Source organism: Oryza sativa, chromosome 9 (assembly GCF_034140825.1).
Source record: "Oryza sativa Japonica Group chromosome 9, ASM3414082v1".
NCBI classification, from domain to species: Eukaryota; Viridiplantae; Streptophyta; class Magnoliopsida; order Poales; family Poaceae; genus Oryza; species Oryza sativa.
The window spans coordinates 12,284,440-12,305,879 of record NC_089043.1 but is presented as its reverse complement, the minus strand read 5'-3'; the positions used below and the strand labels follow the sequence as shown (position 1 = coordinate 12,305,879).

The following is a 21,440-nucleotide window of genomic DNA, read 5'->3' as shown; positions in this document are numbered from 1 at the left end:
TGAATAATGCAGGTATCTGTACATGTTTCTTTCTCGATCATATATATCGGATTCGTATACGCGGTCAATGTATGTACAGTACAGTAGTATGTACGGTGTTAGGACCAGCTAGCAGTACTTCATGTCTCAAATTAAATACCGGTATGTTTCTGCTGCATGCGCACACTGTTAATTAGGACTTAGAAATTAATATACTACTATACTCAAATAACACGAATCCTATATATCTATAAAGTTCATCCACACTAAATATTGTTAATGCTAATTCTCTCTTCTCTCATGAAACCACATCACTTCGATTGTTTTTAGCCTTTGGATGATTCATCCCTCCCAAAAAGGCACACTATACAACCCAATCATTTATAACCTATGGATAATTGATAAAGGTAAAAAAATATATAAACACATGAAAGAAACGTATAGTAGGTAAGAAAGAAAAATTTAGAACACATATCTACTATATTATCACATATTTCTTCCGCAGTAACGTGTGGGGTACCCATCTAGTGATAATAAACAGTGTGTCTAAAAGTCACAACGATATCTCTACTATTATAAAAATTAAATTCGGTCTTTTTTTATGTCATCCGTATTTAAGTTGGTTTTTAAATTCGTTCGCTTTTGGAAATACATATCCATGTTAGAGTCGAACTTTAAGTTTGTTTGCTTTGAAAATATAAAAAGAGTCGTATAAGAAATCTGTTTAAAAAAGTCGCATGCTAACTTGAGATAAAAGTCAGACTCCTAATTACAGCTCATGATTTTCTAAAAAAATATCCAAGCGAATTCCCACAGTAAATTTTATCCTAGCTAAATCGTATAACAATAATAAGATTAAAATAATATTCACCCATTGCAACGCACGGGTATTTTTCTAGTCAAATATAAAAGAACGGAGGGAGTAGTATATGAAAAATAAACTAGATCTTTTTATAGCATTTAGGAACCCGGCCCAGAAAGGATAAAATTATTGTTTTTTTTCCCTTCAAGCTGACCCGATCTCTTATTTGTCCTCTCATTCTCTTAATGGCATTTCGGTCAAGAATCAATATGTCAGTTAGGCAAATAAGGACCGCATAAGGCGAATAAAAGATTATCGCCCTAGGAAGGAAAAATCACTGGTGGCTTTGTTATATAGTTTACTCCTAAATATGATTGATGATTAAAAAAGGTTTGCTGGTAGATATCGTAAAAACATGTCACGGCTGAAAGACACTCTAAAAAAGCTGGTAATTTGCTGGAGGACACTTTCGACTCAATTGGAGATAGAAACCATTCAAAAAGGTGAGAACGCCCCTAGGATCAAAAACTTTTAAGCTCATGTTGAAGTGATGATGGAATATGATGTATGCTAGTGATGTACTTAGGTGATGGCAAATTTAGAGTTGTATAATTTCTCAATTTTTACTCTAATGCCATGTTTGAAGCATGTGGTCTTTGATGCATTCTCGTCTTGCTTAAGAATTTATCTCTCCAACTGAGCCAAAAGTATCCACTGGTGGAGAAACCATCTTTGCTCGGTTGGCCAAAATCCACAATAGTCCCGGTTGCAATAAAAACCGGGATTAAAAATTATCTTTAGTCCTGGTTCAAAAGTTTAGAGCTGCTTTTTAATCTAAAGATCTATTTTAACAAAAGATCGTGGCGGAGAGTACGGGGCATCTGCCATCTGCGAGATCGAGGAGGAGGAGGAGACAGGCAGCCTTATCTCTTCACATCTTCCTCCACTGACCTTATCTCTTCATCCTATCTCTTCCTCTTCCTCCTCCTCTCCTCTAACTCCTCTCCTTCCCTCCCCCATCATCCCTTCCTCTTCCTCCTCTCTAACTTCTCTCCTCTAACTCCTCTCCTTCCCTCCCCGTCATCCCACTGATAGATCGGGCGGCCGGCGGCCTCGCGGCGCGACGGGGCGGAGGCCCGGGCGGCGCCTCGCGGCGGAGGGGGGAGGCCCGAGCGGCCTCGCGGTGGCGCGACGCGGCGGGGCGGAGGCCCGGGCGGTGGACCGCGGGGCCTCGCGGCGGCCAGCGCGCCAGTGGCCGGCAGCCTGTGTTATTTTTCTTTTTTTTTTGAAGAATTTGTGATTCGGATCTGTGTATTTGATTTGTGTGTGATGTCCGTGAATATGTGATGTATTTGTGTTGAATTTTGTAGAAGTTGTGATGTAATTTTGTTTTAAGATTTTGTGATCTATTTGAATATGGCCGATTTGGGGATTTGAGGATTTGGAGATAATTTATTTGGGATTTTGGGATGGGGATGGAGTGAAATCAATATATTAAAAACACAATGAAGAAAAAATAATAATAATAAAGCAACCGATCTAGCTAGGCTAGCTCTATCTTTAGTCCCGGTTGGTAACACCAACCAGGACTAAAAAGGCTCTATCTTTAGTCCTGGTTGGTAAGATGGATTTTTTACTCCCGGTTTTTTCACCTCTATCTTTAGTCCCAGATTGGTAGTACCGGTTTAAAAACCGGGACTACAGGGGGGTTATGAACCGGGAGTAAAGCCCCTTTCTCCACCAGTGATCCTCTAGCAAATTACCAGTTTTTCAGGATATCTTTCAGCCGTGATATTTTTTTTTCGATGCCTATCAGCAAATTACACAAATTTTGGATGTCCTGTAGCAAAATTTTCCTTTATATATATAACTATTGACATTATATATATATATATATATATATATATATATATATATGATGTTTATATTCGTATGAGTATGACTAAATATAGCTAAAACTTTTAAAATACTTATAGTTCAGTATTCAGCTGGAGGAGAATGACGAAATTTTTGAAGGAAAAACTTGTAGGTCACACAGCAACGCAAGTCACTGAAAGGGGTAGCCAGTAGAGTCTCCAAAAGTGACAGAAACACTGGACTTTCTTTTACCTTGCCGAATTAAAGCTTTCCGCATGCACCAAGTGAAGTTTTGAACTGTATTGACCGACACTTATCATTAGTTCACTTAATTAATTGCTAATTTCTTAACTGTTACCATTTTTAAGTTAATCTTCCAATTAATTTGAAATATGGGCAGCCTAGATTCTTCATTTATTTTTTTTTCTTAAAATTAAATTTTCTCATACTTTATTTTAGAAATAGTCATTTAATCTAGCCTCGCCACAAAAGTTAGTGGGGTTGTTACTCACCATGCTAACACTGGTGTGACAACATTTGGTTGCCATGCCGAACACGGCGTGTGGGCATGACTTTTTCCTAGTGTAAAAGTGTAATAGTAGTATTGATCCGTCAGGTATGTACTGTATATGACCCGCACGATGATAGCATATTCGGAAACAAGATGTAATTTTACATAGGGAAAAAAATATAATCTTTGGACCACACTTGACATATGTGGCCATCTATTATAAGAGGTTTCCCTTACCATTTGGAGAGGATAATATTATCCTCTCCCATGATAAGCTCAATTGGTTACCGACCAAAACTTTAAAACTCTCTTGAACTTGGTCAAATTACTATACCCTCATCATGAACCATACGATCTAGCGGTAACCGCACGGTAAGAAGGAAACCCTAGACGCGGCAAAAGTGATCGTCCTCCCTATCTCTCTACATGCTGCATGCATGTAAGATAATGCACCGGAAAAAAGCTTGCAAAGTTATTATGGCTAGCTGCATGTCCATGCTCAGTCTCTCTCTCCCTCTGTCTAATTGTAACCCTGTCCATAGAGCTTCATGTGTAGAGGTAAGAAGAGTCTAGGATGGATGATGGAAGAGAGAAAGAAGATGAAACTCTGAAAGGGAAAGATAGCTAGGCAGCATGTATACAGTAGTGAGATCATTTGCATGCTGCAGAGAGATGGATGCATGGAGAAGATGAACTCAACATCACTGTTACTATGTGTGCCCCCCGTACCAAGCTTCTTGCAGCATGCAGCCATGCCGATGCTGCAGGCACCTTTACCTCCTCTCACACGCATCTCGCAAAAAAACACGCGCCCACACACATATCTCGAATTCATTCTTGATTTTTTTTTTCTTGCAAGAGCTGGCTGTGTACGTCTGGATGTTGCAAAGCTAGCTATAGCACATGTCCTCCTGATCGACCTCCGGCCTCTGCCCATGGACACACAGCCAACAAGTCATCTAGCTAGCACATGTAGTGCTTCGAAATCAACGTTTGTGCGCACAACTTGAAATGTGCTAATATTTGGCCCTTTTTCAAAACTCGATCTAGCTAGGTTATTTTGATCGGATATGATCATGAAAATATGTATGTATGATTCATGCATACTTGCACTTTAATTTAATTTTCTTGTTGCACATTTAGTGTTAAATTTCACTCAATCTATATTCCGTATATATCTAAGAAAAACTCGATCATGTGTTACCGATCGAGACAGCACATACATATGTAGACCTAAATATACATATGTCAATAGAGTAATAATATGTTGTTTATGAAAACATCTTGGGCCATACATGGGCCATGATTAATAGGACGATTAATTGGTTAGACACTTATTAGCCCATCAGATAATATATATACTAATATACATGATCATCCTTCATGCGTTGATATCGTTTATACCTAAATCCATCAAATAATTTACCTAGAGCATATGCCTACGTTGAAATATAACTTAATTTGACTGATATATTTTATTAGAATATATTCATAATAAATTAAACACCGTAATAAACCATTATACTATAAACGTACTTTTCAAATAAATCTATAAAATAACTCTTATCGTCATATCTAAATATTTAAAAGAGCATACATGCATATAGTTTGACGTCTGATACATCGATCGAACAGCATGTTAATTCTTGACCGATCAATGAAAGCGAAAATGAGTACTGGATAAACATAGGAAAATGCTATAGAAAAGTATCCCGTTCAGACGAAATAATACGTTTAAGATATATATTGCATGATACCTGATATAGGTATGGACTGAGATACCCCGTTCGGATGGGATATATGATATCTAAGAGATATCACCTGATATTAAGATATCTCCCACTCGAACGGGATACCAATTAGCATTCCCCTACACATATATATGGATAAACTGCCATCTATATACTTAATTTAACCGTACTAATAATTAAATTAAATATAACGTATATGTACAAGAGCAACCTGTTTTTGACTTGTGCATGCGCGTGCGTGCATGATGCATGATGGCTACTTACATGTTAAGCTTGTTGGTAACTAAGATAGCTAGAGTGTATATATATTTGGAGTTAATTAATTAATTTCGCTGTCATTGTCACCATGTCTCAACCGCTGCGTACATTTGGAATAACAAGCTTTTAACCTGATAGCGACGTGGCACGCCTACCTAATAATAGTCCATCCATCCAAGCTAGCCTACCCCTTTACATCAAATATATTTGGCACTAACACATCACACATACAGAGATATAATATATTCCATCCAGGTTGCTATATCTGCCTTGCAATGTTTGATTTATGGTTTTTCCATTTTCTCTATATCACTTTTGAGTGGAGAGATTGATCAATTGAATTTCAGATGGAAGGTGTCAAGTTGAAAGTCCCTGATTTCGAATTTGACGTGTTGTCATTCATATATTTCAAAGAACAAGAAGAAGAAAGATTAGTGGTAGTAGTAGTAGGATTGACACTAGTAAATTCTAATATTTCAAGTGAGACCTGATCATTAAAATGTTGAATTTGAGGTGAAATTACCACCTTTTAAAGTGAAATTTGGATCGAACATGAAGGTCAAGGGCACAGAGAGATGCAGGACGATCAATATAATAAAGGATAGAAAGAGGACGAGGGCAACCATGAATCTTGAAGCAAAAGCCAAACGATGAGGCTGTAGCATGACAATGGTGATCGTGTCTTCGTCCCCAGCGTGTCGTGCTACAAATAAACCTTCATCATTCCGGTCACCCCCAACGCGCGTTTTCGATTCAGATCTAAGCTAGGGTTCATAGGCTTTCCTCCATGAGAGCGACCTGCATGCATGTGTGTCTGCAAACAGTGGCATGCATAGCTAGAGCTTAGAGAACATAGATTTACATATATCGATGTGAACAAGGCAGGCATGCATTTGCACTCAGCTTGCATGATTCTTTCCTGGAGCAAAACAACATGTACTCATGGTACTATATGTGTCACAATGCAAAGCTTTATTATCATTGTTACCACCAGATCAGGGACATATACATGGATGACGCACATATATCTCTCCTAGTCTTCAGTGAAGAAAGGGGAAAAAAGAGAGAGAACAAAAAGCAAAGGCAACAAAGAAGTGAAAGCGAAAGGAAAAAATAAAAAGGATTTACATATGTGGAGCCATTTCGTTCTCTATGCTACTATACCTACGTGAAGATTCGTGCAGAAAGGCAAAAGAAATTAAAAACAACGGTTTTGGTACATGTGAGACAAACGACACTGTACTTAATAGAGATGGATTAACTGATGAACACGACCGGCAAAAAATAGTTTGTTCATGGAGAGGGTGATGGTATATATGTGCAATAATTCCCCTCTATTAGTGTGTATTAATATTATTTGATGGCCTTGGCATTGTAGCAAAAATGGCGATGAAACTCTCCTCCAATGCAGCATTTCAGCCTCAGGAAGCTGGGCTCCTTTGGAACGGTCAGGGGCCTCGTCGACCTGTCAATATCACATAATTAATTTGTTATACAAATGGATATAATTATTAATTGGTGTTATAATTATTTTTTAGAATCATATATGATTGAAGTTACAGTATGTTCTAAGTTTTTATTAGGTTGTTGGATTATGCTTTATTAGCATGCACATGCATGGGTTCCAATTTAGTTTTAAACGGCCAGCTTGTTTAATTAGCAAATGCTTTTGTAATTTAAGGATGGCTTTAGCTAGACTTAATAAACAACCTACTAGTTCATTAAAACCAACCATCCTCACTGTTTATTAGTATTAATTTAATTCATGTCCATATTCCTTTCCTTAAATATCATTAAATAATTTGTTAGGCTGTACCTAATTATTGATATATGAATCTGTACTACCTAAATCTATATATCAACTACGGGTACAATGCATCCCAAAAAAGGCATTCATGCACAGTTTATTCATCATTCCAAGTTTTGTAATGCATCTTCCAAAAGTCCAGCTAGCAACTCATCATCAAGTTTTGTTTCATCCTTCTCCAATCCTTTTACTGCGTACTTTTTTAAAAGAGTTTTTACTACGCTTATCACCCGGCTGTATATATATATATATATATGTTGTCAGTAATAATAATTAATATTTGCATTATATATTCTGTTATACACACAGGAGTGAGGCCTACACTTCTGTACTAAGATTTGGTGAACCAATTGATATCTTAAATAATCACTTCAATGATATCTGGATTAATGATAAGTTGATGTAATAATTTGCCTTTGTGGGTGAAATGGCTTGTCAAACGCTGGCATGAGTTGGGCCTTGTGAACCATCTCCTTCCTCATCATCTTGATCTCGCGCTCCTCTATCACCTATATATGAGCAGTAATTTTGGCATCCAGAAAAAAAATTAATTATATTAATAATTAACCCCTCTTTGTTAAGGATAATCTAAAAGTTTAATTAATAAACAAACAATTAATGTTTGAAGGAATAATAATCTTTCACTGTACCTTTGATAACTTCTCCTCGAATCTGCGAATAATTTCATTGGTATTTATCTTGCTTGCAACCTGCCAAAACACACACATGTATATTCTCAAAATTAATTTTGTTATCTAAGGACATAATGTGTATGTTTGGACACTAAAAATGTGGTATTAATCAATTTGGTTATCTTTATAATTAACCTGATAGTTGAAACCAGCTCGCTTTATTGCTCTCTCCTCAGTGTGAAGCCTGAAGTAGCTCAGTGGTTGCTCGTGTTTTGGTGATGATCTCTGAAGATCAAAATTAATATATATTGTAATTAAGTTGATCAATCGTGGATATTTAATTTGATCATGATATTAAATTATATATTGGAGTAAATGTCAAATAAATTTGTAATGAACCTTGGGCGATGTTTGTGAAGTTGGAGAACGGCGTTTGCTTTCATCCAGAGTTATCGAGTCTTGACCACCCTTTCGCAAGATTTGTGATTCATTTTTCCGTCCTCGGAACTACAAAATTTTACCATTTTTTAGGTAAATTATTTTTTTAATGTTTTGAGACAAAATTTCAAGCATCGTTCAGAGAGGAAATTAAGAATCGTTTAGATATTCTTTTTGTAGTTATATGTATATATCTCACGTGTGAGCATCAAAGGAAATCCGCCTGTACTCTTCGTTTTTAATTAATTAAAGGATTAGTTGCATATAAAATAAAATTAGACGGTAATAGCAACTAGACGATCATGATTGGGCCGATATCTGAGAAGGAAGTGACTAATGTCGACGATGATGATTATGAATTGCTTGAGAAACATCCATGCACGGAAAAGGACAATAACAGAATTAGATATGATGTTGCAACCTTATTTGACCTGCTACCTCTTTTGGTTTTTCATGGAAATATAATCATGTTGATGATAAGTTCCACCTTAAAAATTAAGTAATTATTTTTCTTTTCAACTAATGCATATTAAGAAAAGGACCATAACTAACTCGATATACATATCTTTTCATATATATCATTGACATATATAATACTAATTTGACTATTTTTGATACATGCATGTTCGTTTGCTCTTGAAAAGGACAAGTACCCATGACGTGTGTGTATAACAATTAACTGAAAACTCTGACATTTACAGCATCTCGACAAGTACTCATTTTTATACTGTAACAGGTGAAGAATCTCCCGCTGTATATATATAAATATATTAAAAAACAAAATGGAGGGTCATTGTCTTAAAAATTGTTTATGGTTTTTAAACACGTAGAAACCATAATGTGAGAATTGTTTGTAGAAATATCAATATATCGATCGATCGAAGTGTAGGGCAATATATTGTGCACATGGTAGAAATTAATTTAATTACCTCCGAAGTGCTCTTCTTATGAGGAGGAGAACCTCCATTCCTTACTGGGCTCTTGGGCCCTGTGCTACTAGTCATTGAGCTCTGAAGAAAAAAAAGACTGTATTAACTAGTGAAAACACCAAATGAACAGTCCAAGTTAAAAACAACTTTGCGAATTATAAAAATAATTAAAACCACACTACTATACAAAAGGTTTTTATAGACGACCAAATTTGCTTTTTGCATGCGGGTGGAGCACCCTACTAGACTCATGTGCTTGTAAAAATCGGTATTTTTGCAGACGCCAGCTCGAGAAAGGAAGGAGAAATTTTTTATAATATAAGCTTCTAATAAAGTCAGGTGCGAAAGAGCTAGTAGCAAGGAAGAGTTAAGATTGCTTTGACCACTTGGAAATTTGTACAAAAGGTAAAGAAAATGATGCCTAAGCTAACACAGAAATATATATACATAGGGCTTGTTTAGAAAGCCTTTAACTAACTTGAAAGTAACTGCCATACAAAATAACAACTAGGCATATGTAACTAAAATGAACAGCAGACGCAGGGTCACATACATCCACTTGTGAACAGCAACGCAACACACACCAAAAGATCATATATATGTTTAATTTGCTTGCCTTTTTCATCAACAATTAATCTTGCTGAGAAATCTTAATTAACCATATGAACCTCAAGCATGCACACCATGCATTCATGCACTTGATGATCGAGTCCCTAGAACGGGTTATTAGCTGGCTGAGTTCTTGAACACACATGCATAATTAACCTCCCAGACAACTAGTTCTGATCAGATGAACTATAAGCTCTAATGCTCTATGAAGTAAGCTAGCTGACATGCATGCACAGGATGATTGATAAGCATAATGCATGTTAAATTGCTTCCAATTTTCCTACCTTAGGGGAGGTGGCCTTCCTTGTCTTTTCCATAACTCTCTCTAGCTAGCTACCTGTATTCAGATTCCAACAGTCTTCAGAGAATTCTCTGAATGAATGCAGGTGAGGAATGATAGGATCACACTTAAGCAACCAATAGTTGCACCTATTTATAGAGCCAGCACAATGCCAATGCAATTAAGCACCAGTACTACTACTAGTACTTGCTTGCTACTACCTCTAGCTAATTAATTAACCAGCATCGTCCAAGTGCATGCACACACGCTGTGTGATATGCTGCTATGCAAGGTAGCTTTCAGCCCTAATCTGCCACTTCACCAGCCATCCCCATTAATTCCACATTGCACTTTTGATTACTTGATTAGCATAACCAAGCTAGCTAATCAGCTAGAATTAATCAAGTTAATATCATCACCCATCAGAATGCAGTGTTGTAGTGTACCTACTGTACTGTATAATCAAGGTTCGAAATTCCGAGAAGCACAATGCCAATTCCAAAATTTCAGAAATTTCGGGTCTATCGAAAATATTTCTCCTGAAATCTTAAGAACTTTTCGAATATTTTGTGCATTTAGAAAATAAATTTTATTCAAATTTGTTCAAATTTTATTCAAAACTTTTGAATTATTTCTGATCGAAGTTAATTTCAAAAATCTCGGTTATATCAGTGCCCCCTGGACAGAAATAGGCAAAATGATATAATAGAACCTGGCTAGAATCGAATATGCTACTGGATAGATAGTATACTAGCTAATTCATGCATATGCTGAATAATTCAAGCATGCAAGCGTGTGGGTGTGGGTGTTGATGTTGGTGGTGTTACTACCAACCATCTGATGAGACGTTGCCGTCAGAGGAAACACGCCTAACAAACTCCATATATCGATCGATCGTCTCTCCTTCCCTTCCCAATCTCTCAACTTTCAGAGAGGTGAGACTGAAGCTTCACACTGTCCATCCATGTCGTCGTCAGTCCATCGTCACCTAGCTTAGCTCCAAGAAAATATTCAGTAGGTCGCCTCTGTCTCGATCGATCCATCGGTCTCAGGAGTTTGTTATTAGGTCATCAGGGCACCTCGTCGATCGATCGCCGTCGTCGTCGGCCGGCGACGAGAGGGAAGAAGAAGCTAGAGAGTTGATTAATTTGAAGAAGCTTCATGGTGGCTGCTGGCTATGGCTATGGAGGAGAGCTTGAGAGAGAAGACGATGATCCAATAAGCTTGAGGATGACAGTTTTAACAACCTTAACATTGCCAAGACAACAGACTGATCCTGTTGGCGTGCTTAGCCCATGATTGGAATGGCACATCTTTTTTCAATTCTAGCTTATTTGGATTTATATTCACATATGCTACATGTGTGTTTGTGTGTGCCAATTGATTTATTCACTTAATTAAGTTGTAATGCTATATTTTCTGCAATCTGTATGGAATTCGACAATTTGTGAACGCTATTACTAGCTGGAGTAGTACTTTACTGAATATTTCAACTTCAGAAAAGCTTGTTGCTTCCCCGAAAAAAAAAAAAAAAAAAAAAAAAAAAAAAAACTTGTTGCTGATCAGCCTGTCCTTCTTGTTTTAAAACAAAGGAATGATCGAATTGGTGCTATGTATGTTAGTTTTCAAGGGAAAATTAGGTCTAATTTTAGTCCTTCGAGTTGATGTTTGATTTGCACTCTGTAAATTTACCAACTGAAATTCAGATATATACCAGTATTAATTTTGTAGGCAGATTATATTTCAGCTTAATTGGCTTAAAGTTTCAGTCCGATCCTTTTCAAATTGTACAAGGACTACATATCTAGCTATGTGCGGAATCAATCAAATCTCTGGCAAGTTTAGAATGATTAAATTAACAAAAACCATATGGATGCTCTCTCCCATTTATATTATATAAATTTTATGGCAAAGGCAAAAGATTCTACTAACACATCATATCAATATCATACTCCCTCCATCCCAAAATATTTGACACCGTTGACTTTTTAAAAAATGTTTGACCATTCGTCTTATTCAAAAAATTTAAGTAATTATTAATTCTTTTCCTATCATTTGATTTATTGTTAAATATATTTTTATGTATACATATAGTTTTACACGTTTCACAAAAGTTTTTGAATAAGACGAATGGTCAAACATGTTTAAAAAAGTCAACGGCGTCAAACATTTAGGGAAGGAGGGAGTATTTCTCTGCAGATTTGACGTCACGAATTGAAAGGCTAACGGAACAATCTTGTTCCATATATAACGAACCATCAATATCTACTCTCTTTACTACACGCACGCGTCACACACTCATTTTCATTTCGTTATTTTACTTATGTCTCAAGTTTTGAATATATATCGTTTGCTTGCTTATTTGAAAATGCGACCGATTTGACGTCGAGATGATGCATCAGTGTCTCAAGAGCTTGATGCTTACTTACGTTTTACTTAGCCATGCATGCATGGCTTACTTAAGAAATGCATGCTTTCACACACTAATCGACAAGCTTCAGATAGATTTTATTTTTCTAATAAGACAAAGGTAGATAGCTATAAGTGACCTAAGATTTGCAATATTTTTAGTGCGACATTACCAACGCTGACAGCAATTTTAGTAAATTAATTTTAGTACGCGGAAACATGAAACTAAAGGAATAAGAAAAAATATAGGATTAAAATCCTGTGTCAAGTATTTGAAGTCAACAAGCATATGTATCTCTCTACCGTATGGTTGACCATCAATTTGACCTATCCTGCACTGCACTGAGAGAATTAATCTTCGGTTGACATTGGTTTTTTCTAAAAAAAATTCAAAATTTTGAAATGTGAATTTTACAAATAATCTTAGATAGAGTTTTTAAGTTGTTTTCTTAGTAATCATGAAAATAAGGCTAGGGGATTAAAATGGTGAAAGAAACCCTAAAATTATTCTAACATTTAAAATGAGCTACAACCTTTTATGAAAAACTAGTACCAAACAAGAACTAATTAAGTTGAATTATATGTACTACACGGTTTTGAAAAAGAAAATCTACGTGCATGTATATTTATTTGCCAGCGGTTTTAGATAAGAGATTTATAATGCATTTTTAATCAAGATTATTTTTTTACCAAAAGTAGTAAACCTTTTTCTAAAACAGAAATAGTCAAAGTTTTGAATGACTATATATTATGTACACAAGTCGAATTTGTCAGTAAGTTTTGGTCCTATAATTGTTATTAAAAATAAACTGACAAAACCCAGACAAATTAATCCGTGGGCCGTGGCCTCTCCCATTTTTCAATATTAAATTCTTGACAAGTAAAGATTCTACATCAGAATATAATATTGCACGGCAGATTTGGCAGGAATCGAAAGGTTAACGGAATACTTGAAAATTGTTGCATAACGAATCATCAATCTCATCGCCGGATTAAAGAAAGGATGGCCAGTCTATTATATATGCATGTCACGCTCGTTTTCGTTATTTTCCTTATATCTCAAGGTTTGAATTGGCTTTGCTTGTTTGAAAATGTGACCAATATCGATGTCAAGCTGATGCATCGATGTCCCAAGAGTGTGTTTCACTCATGCATGCACGTAAGGCTTACAGAAGAAATTTATTAAAAAAAAAATTGCTTGCAGAGGCTTACCACAAGCTAATTAATTAATTATCGGTGACATAAGCATTGCGTGCTTTTCGGGTACTGATATTCATTTGGTGTTTTCATTTTACAAATAGTCGTGGGTGTAAGATTCCACCTACTATGATCAAACTAGGAAGGTAGCCCGCTGTCGGAGATATGGGCCCGGGGGTATGCAGAGTGAGGGGGAGTTCTCTTTCCATCCTCACACGTGGCTCTACAGCCTGGCCCTACCCCCACACCTCGCGAGTCGCGGAAGCGGCCGGGGGACCCTGGGGTACCACGTCATGTCCCTCGGGCCTTCGCGCTGCCCTGTCCCGAGGCCCTCGCCCAGCTACCATGTGGCGGGGGGAGCGAGAGGGGAGGGAACACAGGCTGAGCAGCCATCAATGCGCGGCGCCCCAACCGTCCCTCACCGTGTTTAATGCGGTAAGGGCGGACGTGCGGCGCCGCACCACTGACCCACGTCAAATCAGGGTGTGACTAGTCTGTGACCGGCCTGTTGCCGGTCACGTCCGATTGACGGGCAGTCGTGCCCCCACGTCGCCTCTGTCTCCGGCGGAGTGGAGGTAAGTATGTCCTATCACATCGGAGTGTCATTCGGAGTTCTCTCCACGTGAGGAGGACAGCCACAAGTCTTCGTCCATTTAAGAGCGAATGACAGGGCTGTCCCCCGTGTCAGGTGGGGGGCGGCGCTGGGTCCCACTGAAGGGCAGACTGTAGCTTAGCTTCCGGGCAAAGGCATAGATCGCGGTCCGGTCAAGGTAGAGTGGGTCCCCCTTTCGTAGAAGAGTAGGTAGAGGCGGTGCATGTGGTATCCCCTTGAACTATAAAAGGAGGACCTTGCCCACCGAGAAAAGGGACGATACCCAATAGACCTGAACTCTAAAAAGAGAAAGCAGGTGAGCTCTCCGGAGGGGAGAGACCCTTGTAACACTCATCCATAATCCCACACACAGGAGTAGGGTATTACGCTTCATAGCGGCCCGAACCTGTATAATCTTGGCGCTCCCGTGCGATTCAATAGCATTCAGGGTGGATACACGATCTCCTTAAGCGAGCCTCTTCCCTCGGCCGAACTCACGAAAGGGGGATCCCACGATCTCCCGCTAGAGAGGATCACTCCTCGACACCCGCGCATACGCGCGGCATGTTGTTTAATCTTGTTTGAACTTTTATTACAAATGTTTATGTGTAGATGATATTTTTGAAATATTTTTTGACTATTTTAAACGTATGTTCGTTAATAACTGGTTTGGGTGTATTACTTGAAATTGTATATCTTCAAATTTATTAGAAAAAATATGTCACAATAATGAAGTTAGTTCATATCTATTTGTATTATGTGTGATTCTTTTTTTAATTTTTTTGAGTTTCCAATCTTTATATAACATTTTTTAATTTTGTATGCTATAGATGACTTTAAGTAACATTTTAACTTTAGTAATGAAAGATATTTTCTATTAAAAATATAGCCAATGATACTACTTCATCTAACCAAAGATAGACTTATATTACTTATGTTCCCTCCGTCGCATAAATCGAAGGAGTTAAATTTTATCCCAAAACAATAGAAGAATTTATATGTAACCGAGACAAAGTGATTTTTTTAAGTACTACCACGATAATCTCCAAAGTACTGTATCATATTTTGATAAAAATCTATAGTGTAGTGCATGTTAGTTTAGTGTCCGATTAGTTTTCAACACCTATTTTTTCTAATCTCATGAGACACCTTTGTTAATTTAGAGAATACATATGTACATTTAAATTAGCGTTGTATATTCATCAAGTGTTTTTACACCTAAAATCTGATTTGAAGTTATTATCATAACATAAATTATTACATATCGACTCCATATTTGTGATGTATTTAGGCTATAGACAATAGTAGTTTATTTATTTTGAAGGAAGACAACCGGATCACAAATTGGGTAAATAATTTAAAAGATAGAACGCTTAAAAGCATTGGTTGGATATGTTATATTTACATTTGTGTAAACTTGAAGATTTTATCCCTAAATTGTAGAATTGCCGATATTTTTGACTTTATGATAAGTATGTTTTCTGTTCTTCCGACAAACGATATGTAAGCATTATTGTTTTTTCAATCATATGTACGTGCGGAGTACTTTTTCCGATCTAACAGTTATATATTTCTCATGTATCCGTGTATAGGAGAAATGTATTATTTTTAAATAATAAACCTAATCTAATGGAATAAAATAAAACAACTAAATTGTGTTTTTTATTTTTACAAATGTAAATTTAAATTAGCGTTGTATATTCATCAAGTGATATTTGACACCTAAAAAATAATGTGAAATAAAAAATTATCATCGCATTAATTATTATATATATCAGCCTCGTATGGTAAGTTATAACGAATAGAGATCGTTGATGGGATGTTTCATATTTATAATACAAATTTAGTTTAACTATGTATATTTAAGTAAATTTATAGAGTAATATATTTATCTTTAAATAGTATATAATACTATTTAAAAAACCATCGATCTTTTTAATGATACACATTTTTTTATTGTTTTTATTGTAAGGGATTTTGAAAATACTATTTCGAAAGACCACCGTGTGTAGATTTTTTTTCCCGATGGACAGTACGTAAAGTTTCATTTCTTTTTCCATGTCGGATGTACGTACGGACTACTTATGTTTTTTTTCCTTTTCAAGCCTTATAGTTCTCCCGTATACGTATATAGAGTAATAAGGTATTATATTTTAAAATAAAATATATCTAATCTATTATTACCACTATTTTAAAAGTTGAGTATCTATTAATAGATGGAACTGTATATGTCTCACTTATTTCCAAATCCATATATAAATATTCTAAAAATACCACTCCTACCGATTAATAGGATACACCATTAAAATTAAACCATTAATTAAAGTTAAATATGAATGCCCATTTAGTGGATGAAGTCAGTCATAATCGTCAAGACTTTCATACTCTACTGCCTTGAATGATATATAGGTCTCTCATCGAAATAGTTGTGCTCCCTCGAGAACTTGGAGCACAATTTAATGTCTAATTTACTATCACACCCTTACGTAGTATTGCATTGGTATACTGGGATCGCCTTAACTCAGCCTATATATGTCCCTGTTATATTTACGATAGCGTAGCAAACTCTGTTGGTTATGCTTGGTGCCCCTCAGGGAAGGAGAAAGAAAAGATAAATGTGATCAAGATAGTTGCTTTTTTTTTAATTTTTGAGTAAATTTGTGCTATAGAGTAGACACAATATGTTTAAGATTTTAATCATTACTACTCATATTTTCATAGGACAGCTAGAATACTCTCATTCGAAAAGAAGCGAGGTCCATCACCAGATAGTACTTAAAAGAAAATAGCCAAAGAGAGACATTGTTCATATTTTGACAAATACGTATAGTTTAGCACCTGGTTTGGTTTGAACACCTACTATTGACAACAACACATGTTATACCTTTACTAATTTAAAGAATGTATTTATTCTTCCAAACCTATTTATCAATTACGCAGTATATTTATTAAGTGATATTTGACATCCTAAAATATGATATCAAATTATTTAAAAATTATCATTACATTAATTATTATATATTAGCCCAAGATGTGATGTATTTAGAACCGCGGTATAAATTTTATAAGACACAAATATTTTATTTAATTAAAGGAATATAATGGGATCACAAATTGGATATATAATTCAAAAATAATTTTAAAGATAACTGTCTATATCTTATATTTATATTATAGACCTAGTTTATATTTGCGTATATTTGTGGAGTAATACATATTTTATATGGTAAAGTTTTATATTTTAAAGACCATCGATTTTGTTCCATGCACATTTGTTTTTTATTACATATATTTCTTATTGGCTTTATCATTTTCTACGGTAGGTACGTGCATTTTTTTTCTTTTTAATAATAGTTATACGTAAAGCTTTTGTTCTCAATCCGTACTTATGTTTTTTTTTCTTTGACCGTTAAGGTGCATATATACAGATCTACTAAGCACGTTATGTTTTATTTTGACTTTCATCTTTATCGTACGTACGTCGTCGTACGTATGTTTTCTTCCTTCCGGTAAACAGTATATATAGCAGAAAGGTATGATATATAGATCTAATTTATTGGTACAAAATAACGGGCTCACCAATTTAAATGAAAATCAACAGTATAGATCTAATCTAACGGTATAAAATAATGGGTCCACCAATTTAAATGAAAATTGACGGTAAGATTAGATTGTGCCACGTGGCGGCCTATGAGCAATTGTAGGAGCGTCATATGGCGGCTTGAGAGCGTTTGTAGCAAGTTTAATGGACTTTTAGTATATAATAGATAATAGATAGATAGATAGATTGCATAAATATTTATTACAGCGTGCACACACTTGATGGGTGCCAAGGTAAGTAAGAATATCATATATATATATATATATATATGATCGTGGATTAATCTCGAGTTTCCGTTATGCTGTTCTAAGTGTTTTCTAAGGGATGTTCGTTTTAGTTTGCTTGATTTGAAGAATATGTCGTGTCTCCAATAAACATTTAAGATGACTTCCAGGAATTCAAAAGGCGTGTTTTGAGAAAGAGAAAGACTACACAACGGTATACCGTAGAACGGTATACCACTTATCCCCCATGCCGCGGCCCCACGTGATGGCTTCTCCCGAGTATGTTGTGTGCTACTAGGATTATCATCACACACGTTTGCTATGTGTATCAGTGTATAGTCTTGTTCCTGACAGCTAGCTAGTACCCAGCATGCCTAAGTCCTGCCTTTGATACTAGCCTAGCTAGTAAATAAAACCGGAGGTACTACTAGCTTGCTGTGCATGCCAAATCCCTATAATAGCAACTAGTAGTCCCGTACCCTAGCTATGTAGGGTACTTATTGTCACATCCTGATTTTCGTTTTAGGATTTATAAATTATTTAATAAATTATTATTAGAATTTATATTAAATGTTCATTAATTTACAAGTGAAGTTAAATGTGGGAAATAAAATTTCCTAAATATAAAGCATGGATGGATTTAATTTTTATTAAATTCTCCACGGTTAATTATACTCTCTGGAATTTTCTCGGATTTTTCGGAGCTCAATTCCTAATTTTAATCATACAAAGAACATTTAAGTAATTACCCACATATTAAATTAATCATTAAATGGTGTGGTTTTAATTTTTTTTACATACTTTGAGTGTCCAAGTATGTTCAAGATTTTTCTTGGAATTATTTGAGCTTTGGAAGTATTTTTAACAATTGAAAGATCATCTCATTGGTTAATTTATTTGGAAAAGCAATAAAATCTTCCTTCCTAGTCTTGGGCCGAATTCAACCCATTCTCTCCCTTCCTCTCAGCCCTAGGCAGAAAAGTCTGTTTTTCCTCCCTATCACTACAGTACCTTCTTCTACATCTGGCCAGAGTAAAACTATTAGAATAGCTGCGCCCGCGGTCATGGGCGGGTTGAGCAATGTTTTTCGTGATTAGTCTCATACCTCTCACAATAATTATTGATGCTATAATTGGTAATAATTTGCTTAGCTCCTGGTTTAGAGTTAGATCTGTGCAGCCGGGTTTGGTTGTTCAGAATGGTTGGGCCTGAGCATCATGGGTGTGCTGTTCAATGTTGATTAAAATTGATGATTAATTACTCTACTGTTTTACTATTCTTAAATATTTGCTAAATGTTGCTTTTGCAAATGAGCCTATATTATGCCATCCTTTGGTATCCTTGTGCACTTGCATATTTGCTGTGTGGCTTGTTGAGTATGTCATATGCTCATTCTTGCAATAATCAATTAACCTCAGTTGAAGAAAAAGGATCCAGAAGGAGAAGATGTTTGGCTTATATCCCAGTTGAGCTGCCTGTGGGAGTGGAGCTGAAGCCATCGCTAGACCGTTAATCCGCTGCTGTTTTTCTTTTCTTTTGTAAGTATGCAACGTTATTATTACGATGGATTTGTATATTAAATTGTCAGTTTGTGTACCTCGGCTGATTCCTAGACGAGGATTTTATGCACAAATTAGTTCGGAAATTACTAGTGAATTTCCGGGCGTGACAAGTTAGTATCAGAGCCATCTCGACTGTAGGATTAGCCAAATGGTCAAAACTTAAGGACAAATTTTCCGAAAACATGATTTGTGAAAATTTTTCCTTTCTTCCTTCTCCAGAATTCTTTGCAAATTGTTTTGTCGTTCTCTCCTCTTTTCCCTCTTTCAACTTGAGTAGTTGTTAAACTTGATGGAGAAACTCGAAGACGTCGATGTTGTCAACTTCTGCAAGCCAAGTGGATCGAGGAATAAGAAAATGATAGTCGAATCAAAGTGTTCAGCTGTCAAGATAGAGTGAAGTTGGGAACCTATCTTAGCACCTATACCACCAAAGTGACTTTGAAGAATAGTTAGTAGGGTAGAACGCTATTGTTTGCTTTGTGTGTAGGTATGGTTGCATTCCCGTCATTGATGTAGTTCAGTGATGAGCGTGTAACTATACTAGGTTGTTTGCTTAATCAACTTAAACAATATAATGAACTACACACACCAGATCAGTGGTAACCGGGTTAAGGTCTTAACTTTAGTGTAACCCATCTCCTTCTATCTCCTCTAATCTGCAACAGATGGTGAACACTCGCGCCAGTGGAAGTGGAAACAATAACAATGAAGAGAACCCAACCCTTGCTCAAGTGCTGGCTCAACAAACCCAATTGATCAACCTGTTAGTGCAACAAGTGCAGAACCAGTAAGGGAACAACAATGTCAATCCTCCGCCGCCCCAGAACAAGTTAGCTGATTTTCTTCGTGTGAAGCCACCTACCTTCTCTAGCACTACCAACCCAGTAGAAGCAAGTGATTGGCTGCACACTATTGAGAAGAAGTTGGAATTGCTCCAGTGCACTAATCAAGAGAAAGTTGTGTTTGCTTCACATCAGTTGCAAGGACCTGCTTCAGAATGGTGGGATCACTTTCGGATGAACAGAGCAGAAGGACAACCAATCACTTGGGCAGAGTTCACTGAAGCATTCAAGAAGACACACATACCTACAAGTGTTGTTGCTTTGAAGAAGCGTGAGTTCCGGGCACTTAAGCAAAAGGATCGTACCGTGACAGAATATCTTCATGAGTTCAACCGTCTAGCTCGCTATGCTCCAGAAGATGTGCGTACTGACGAGGAAAGGCAGGAGAAGTTTTTGGAAGGCTTAAAGGATGAGCTGTCAATTATGTTGATCTCTCATGACTATGAGGATTTTCAGGAGTTGGTTGACAAAGCAATTCGACTGGAAGATAAGAAGAACAGGATGGACAACCGTAAGAGAGGAAGAATTGTTTTCCAGGAGGCACAGGATAGTAGCCAAAGGCAGCGTATCAAGGCACTCCAAATTGGTGAATCTTCTTCTACAGATCAAGAACAATTACAATAGTTGGACATCAGTGGTGAGATCAACTCAGAGACTAATACAAGAAATGAAGTTAACATGGAGCAAGCAACTCAATTAGTGCCAGTTCAGCAGGATCAGTCTCAAGAAGGTAATAGTAATGGAAGGGAGGAGCGGGTGTGTTTCAATTGTTATGAGCCAGGTCACTTCGTAAGAGGGTGTCCAAAGCCGAAGCGTCAACAGCCACAAGGCCAAATCAAGAACATCGTCCTCACAGGAGCAAATGCAGTGCCGGTTGCGTCTTCAAGGGATACAGCTCAGCCACCAGTTTCAAAGCAGCAGTAGTTTTCTTTAAAGCCTTAGAATAATTATCGGAGTTATGGAATAAGATAGACTGCAGTTTACCTATTTCCTCTTTCTTTCTAGCCGTTCCGAATCTCGGGACGAGATTCTTTGTAAGGGGGGTAGATTTGTCACATCCTGATTTTCGTTTTAGGATTTATAAATTATATAATAAATTATTATTAGAATTTATATTAAATGTTCATTAATTTACAAGTGAAGTTAAATGTGGGAAATAA

General features: G+C 36.5%; 2 protein-coding genes across 2 annotated transcripts; one reads left to right on the top strand and one right to left on the bottom strand.

The window, feature by feature from the left end:
• Positions 1-6,111: 6,111 nt before the first annotated feature.
• Positions 6,112-10,003, bottom strand: LOC4346676 (microtubule-destabilizing protein 60). The gene is made up of 7 exons (XM_015755429.3): positions 9,858-10,003; positions 8,965-9,045; positions 7,997-8,104; positions 7,793-7,882; positions 7,616-7,675; positions 7,380-7,474; positions 6,112-6,623 (listed from the first exon to the last, which is right to left on the bottom strand). The coding sequence occupies exons 1-7, from the start codon at positions 9,888-9,890 to the stop codon at positions 6,512-6,514; spliced, it is 579 nt and encodes a 192-aa protein (XP_015610915.1). The 5' UTR covers positions 9,891-10,003; the 3' UTR covers positions 6,112-6,511.
• A 10,100-nt stretch (positions 10,004-20,103) lies between these two features.
• Positions 20,104-21,204, top strand: LOC136351684 (uncharacterized). The gene is made up of 3 exons (XM_066303946.1): positions 20,104-20,225; positions 20,310-20,820; positions 20,905-21,204. The coding sequence occupies exons 1-3, from the start codon at positions 20,104-20,106 to the stop codon at positions 21,202-21,204; spliced, it is 933 nt and encodes a 310-aa protein (XP_066160043.1).
• The last annotated feature ends 236 nt before the right edge of the window (positions 21,205-21,440 follow it).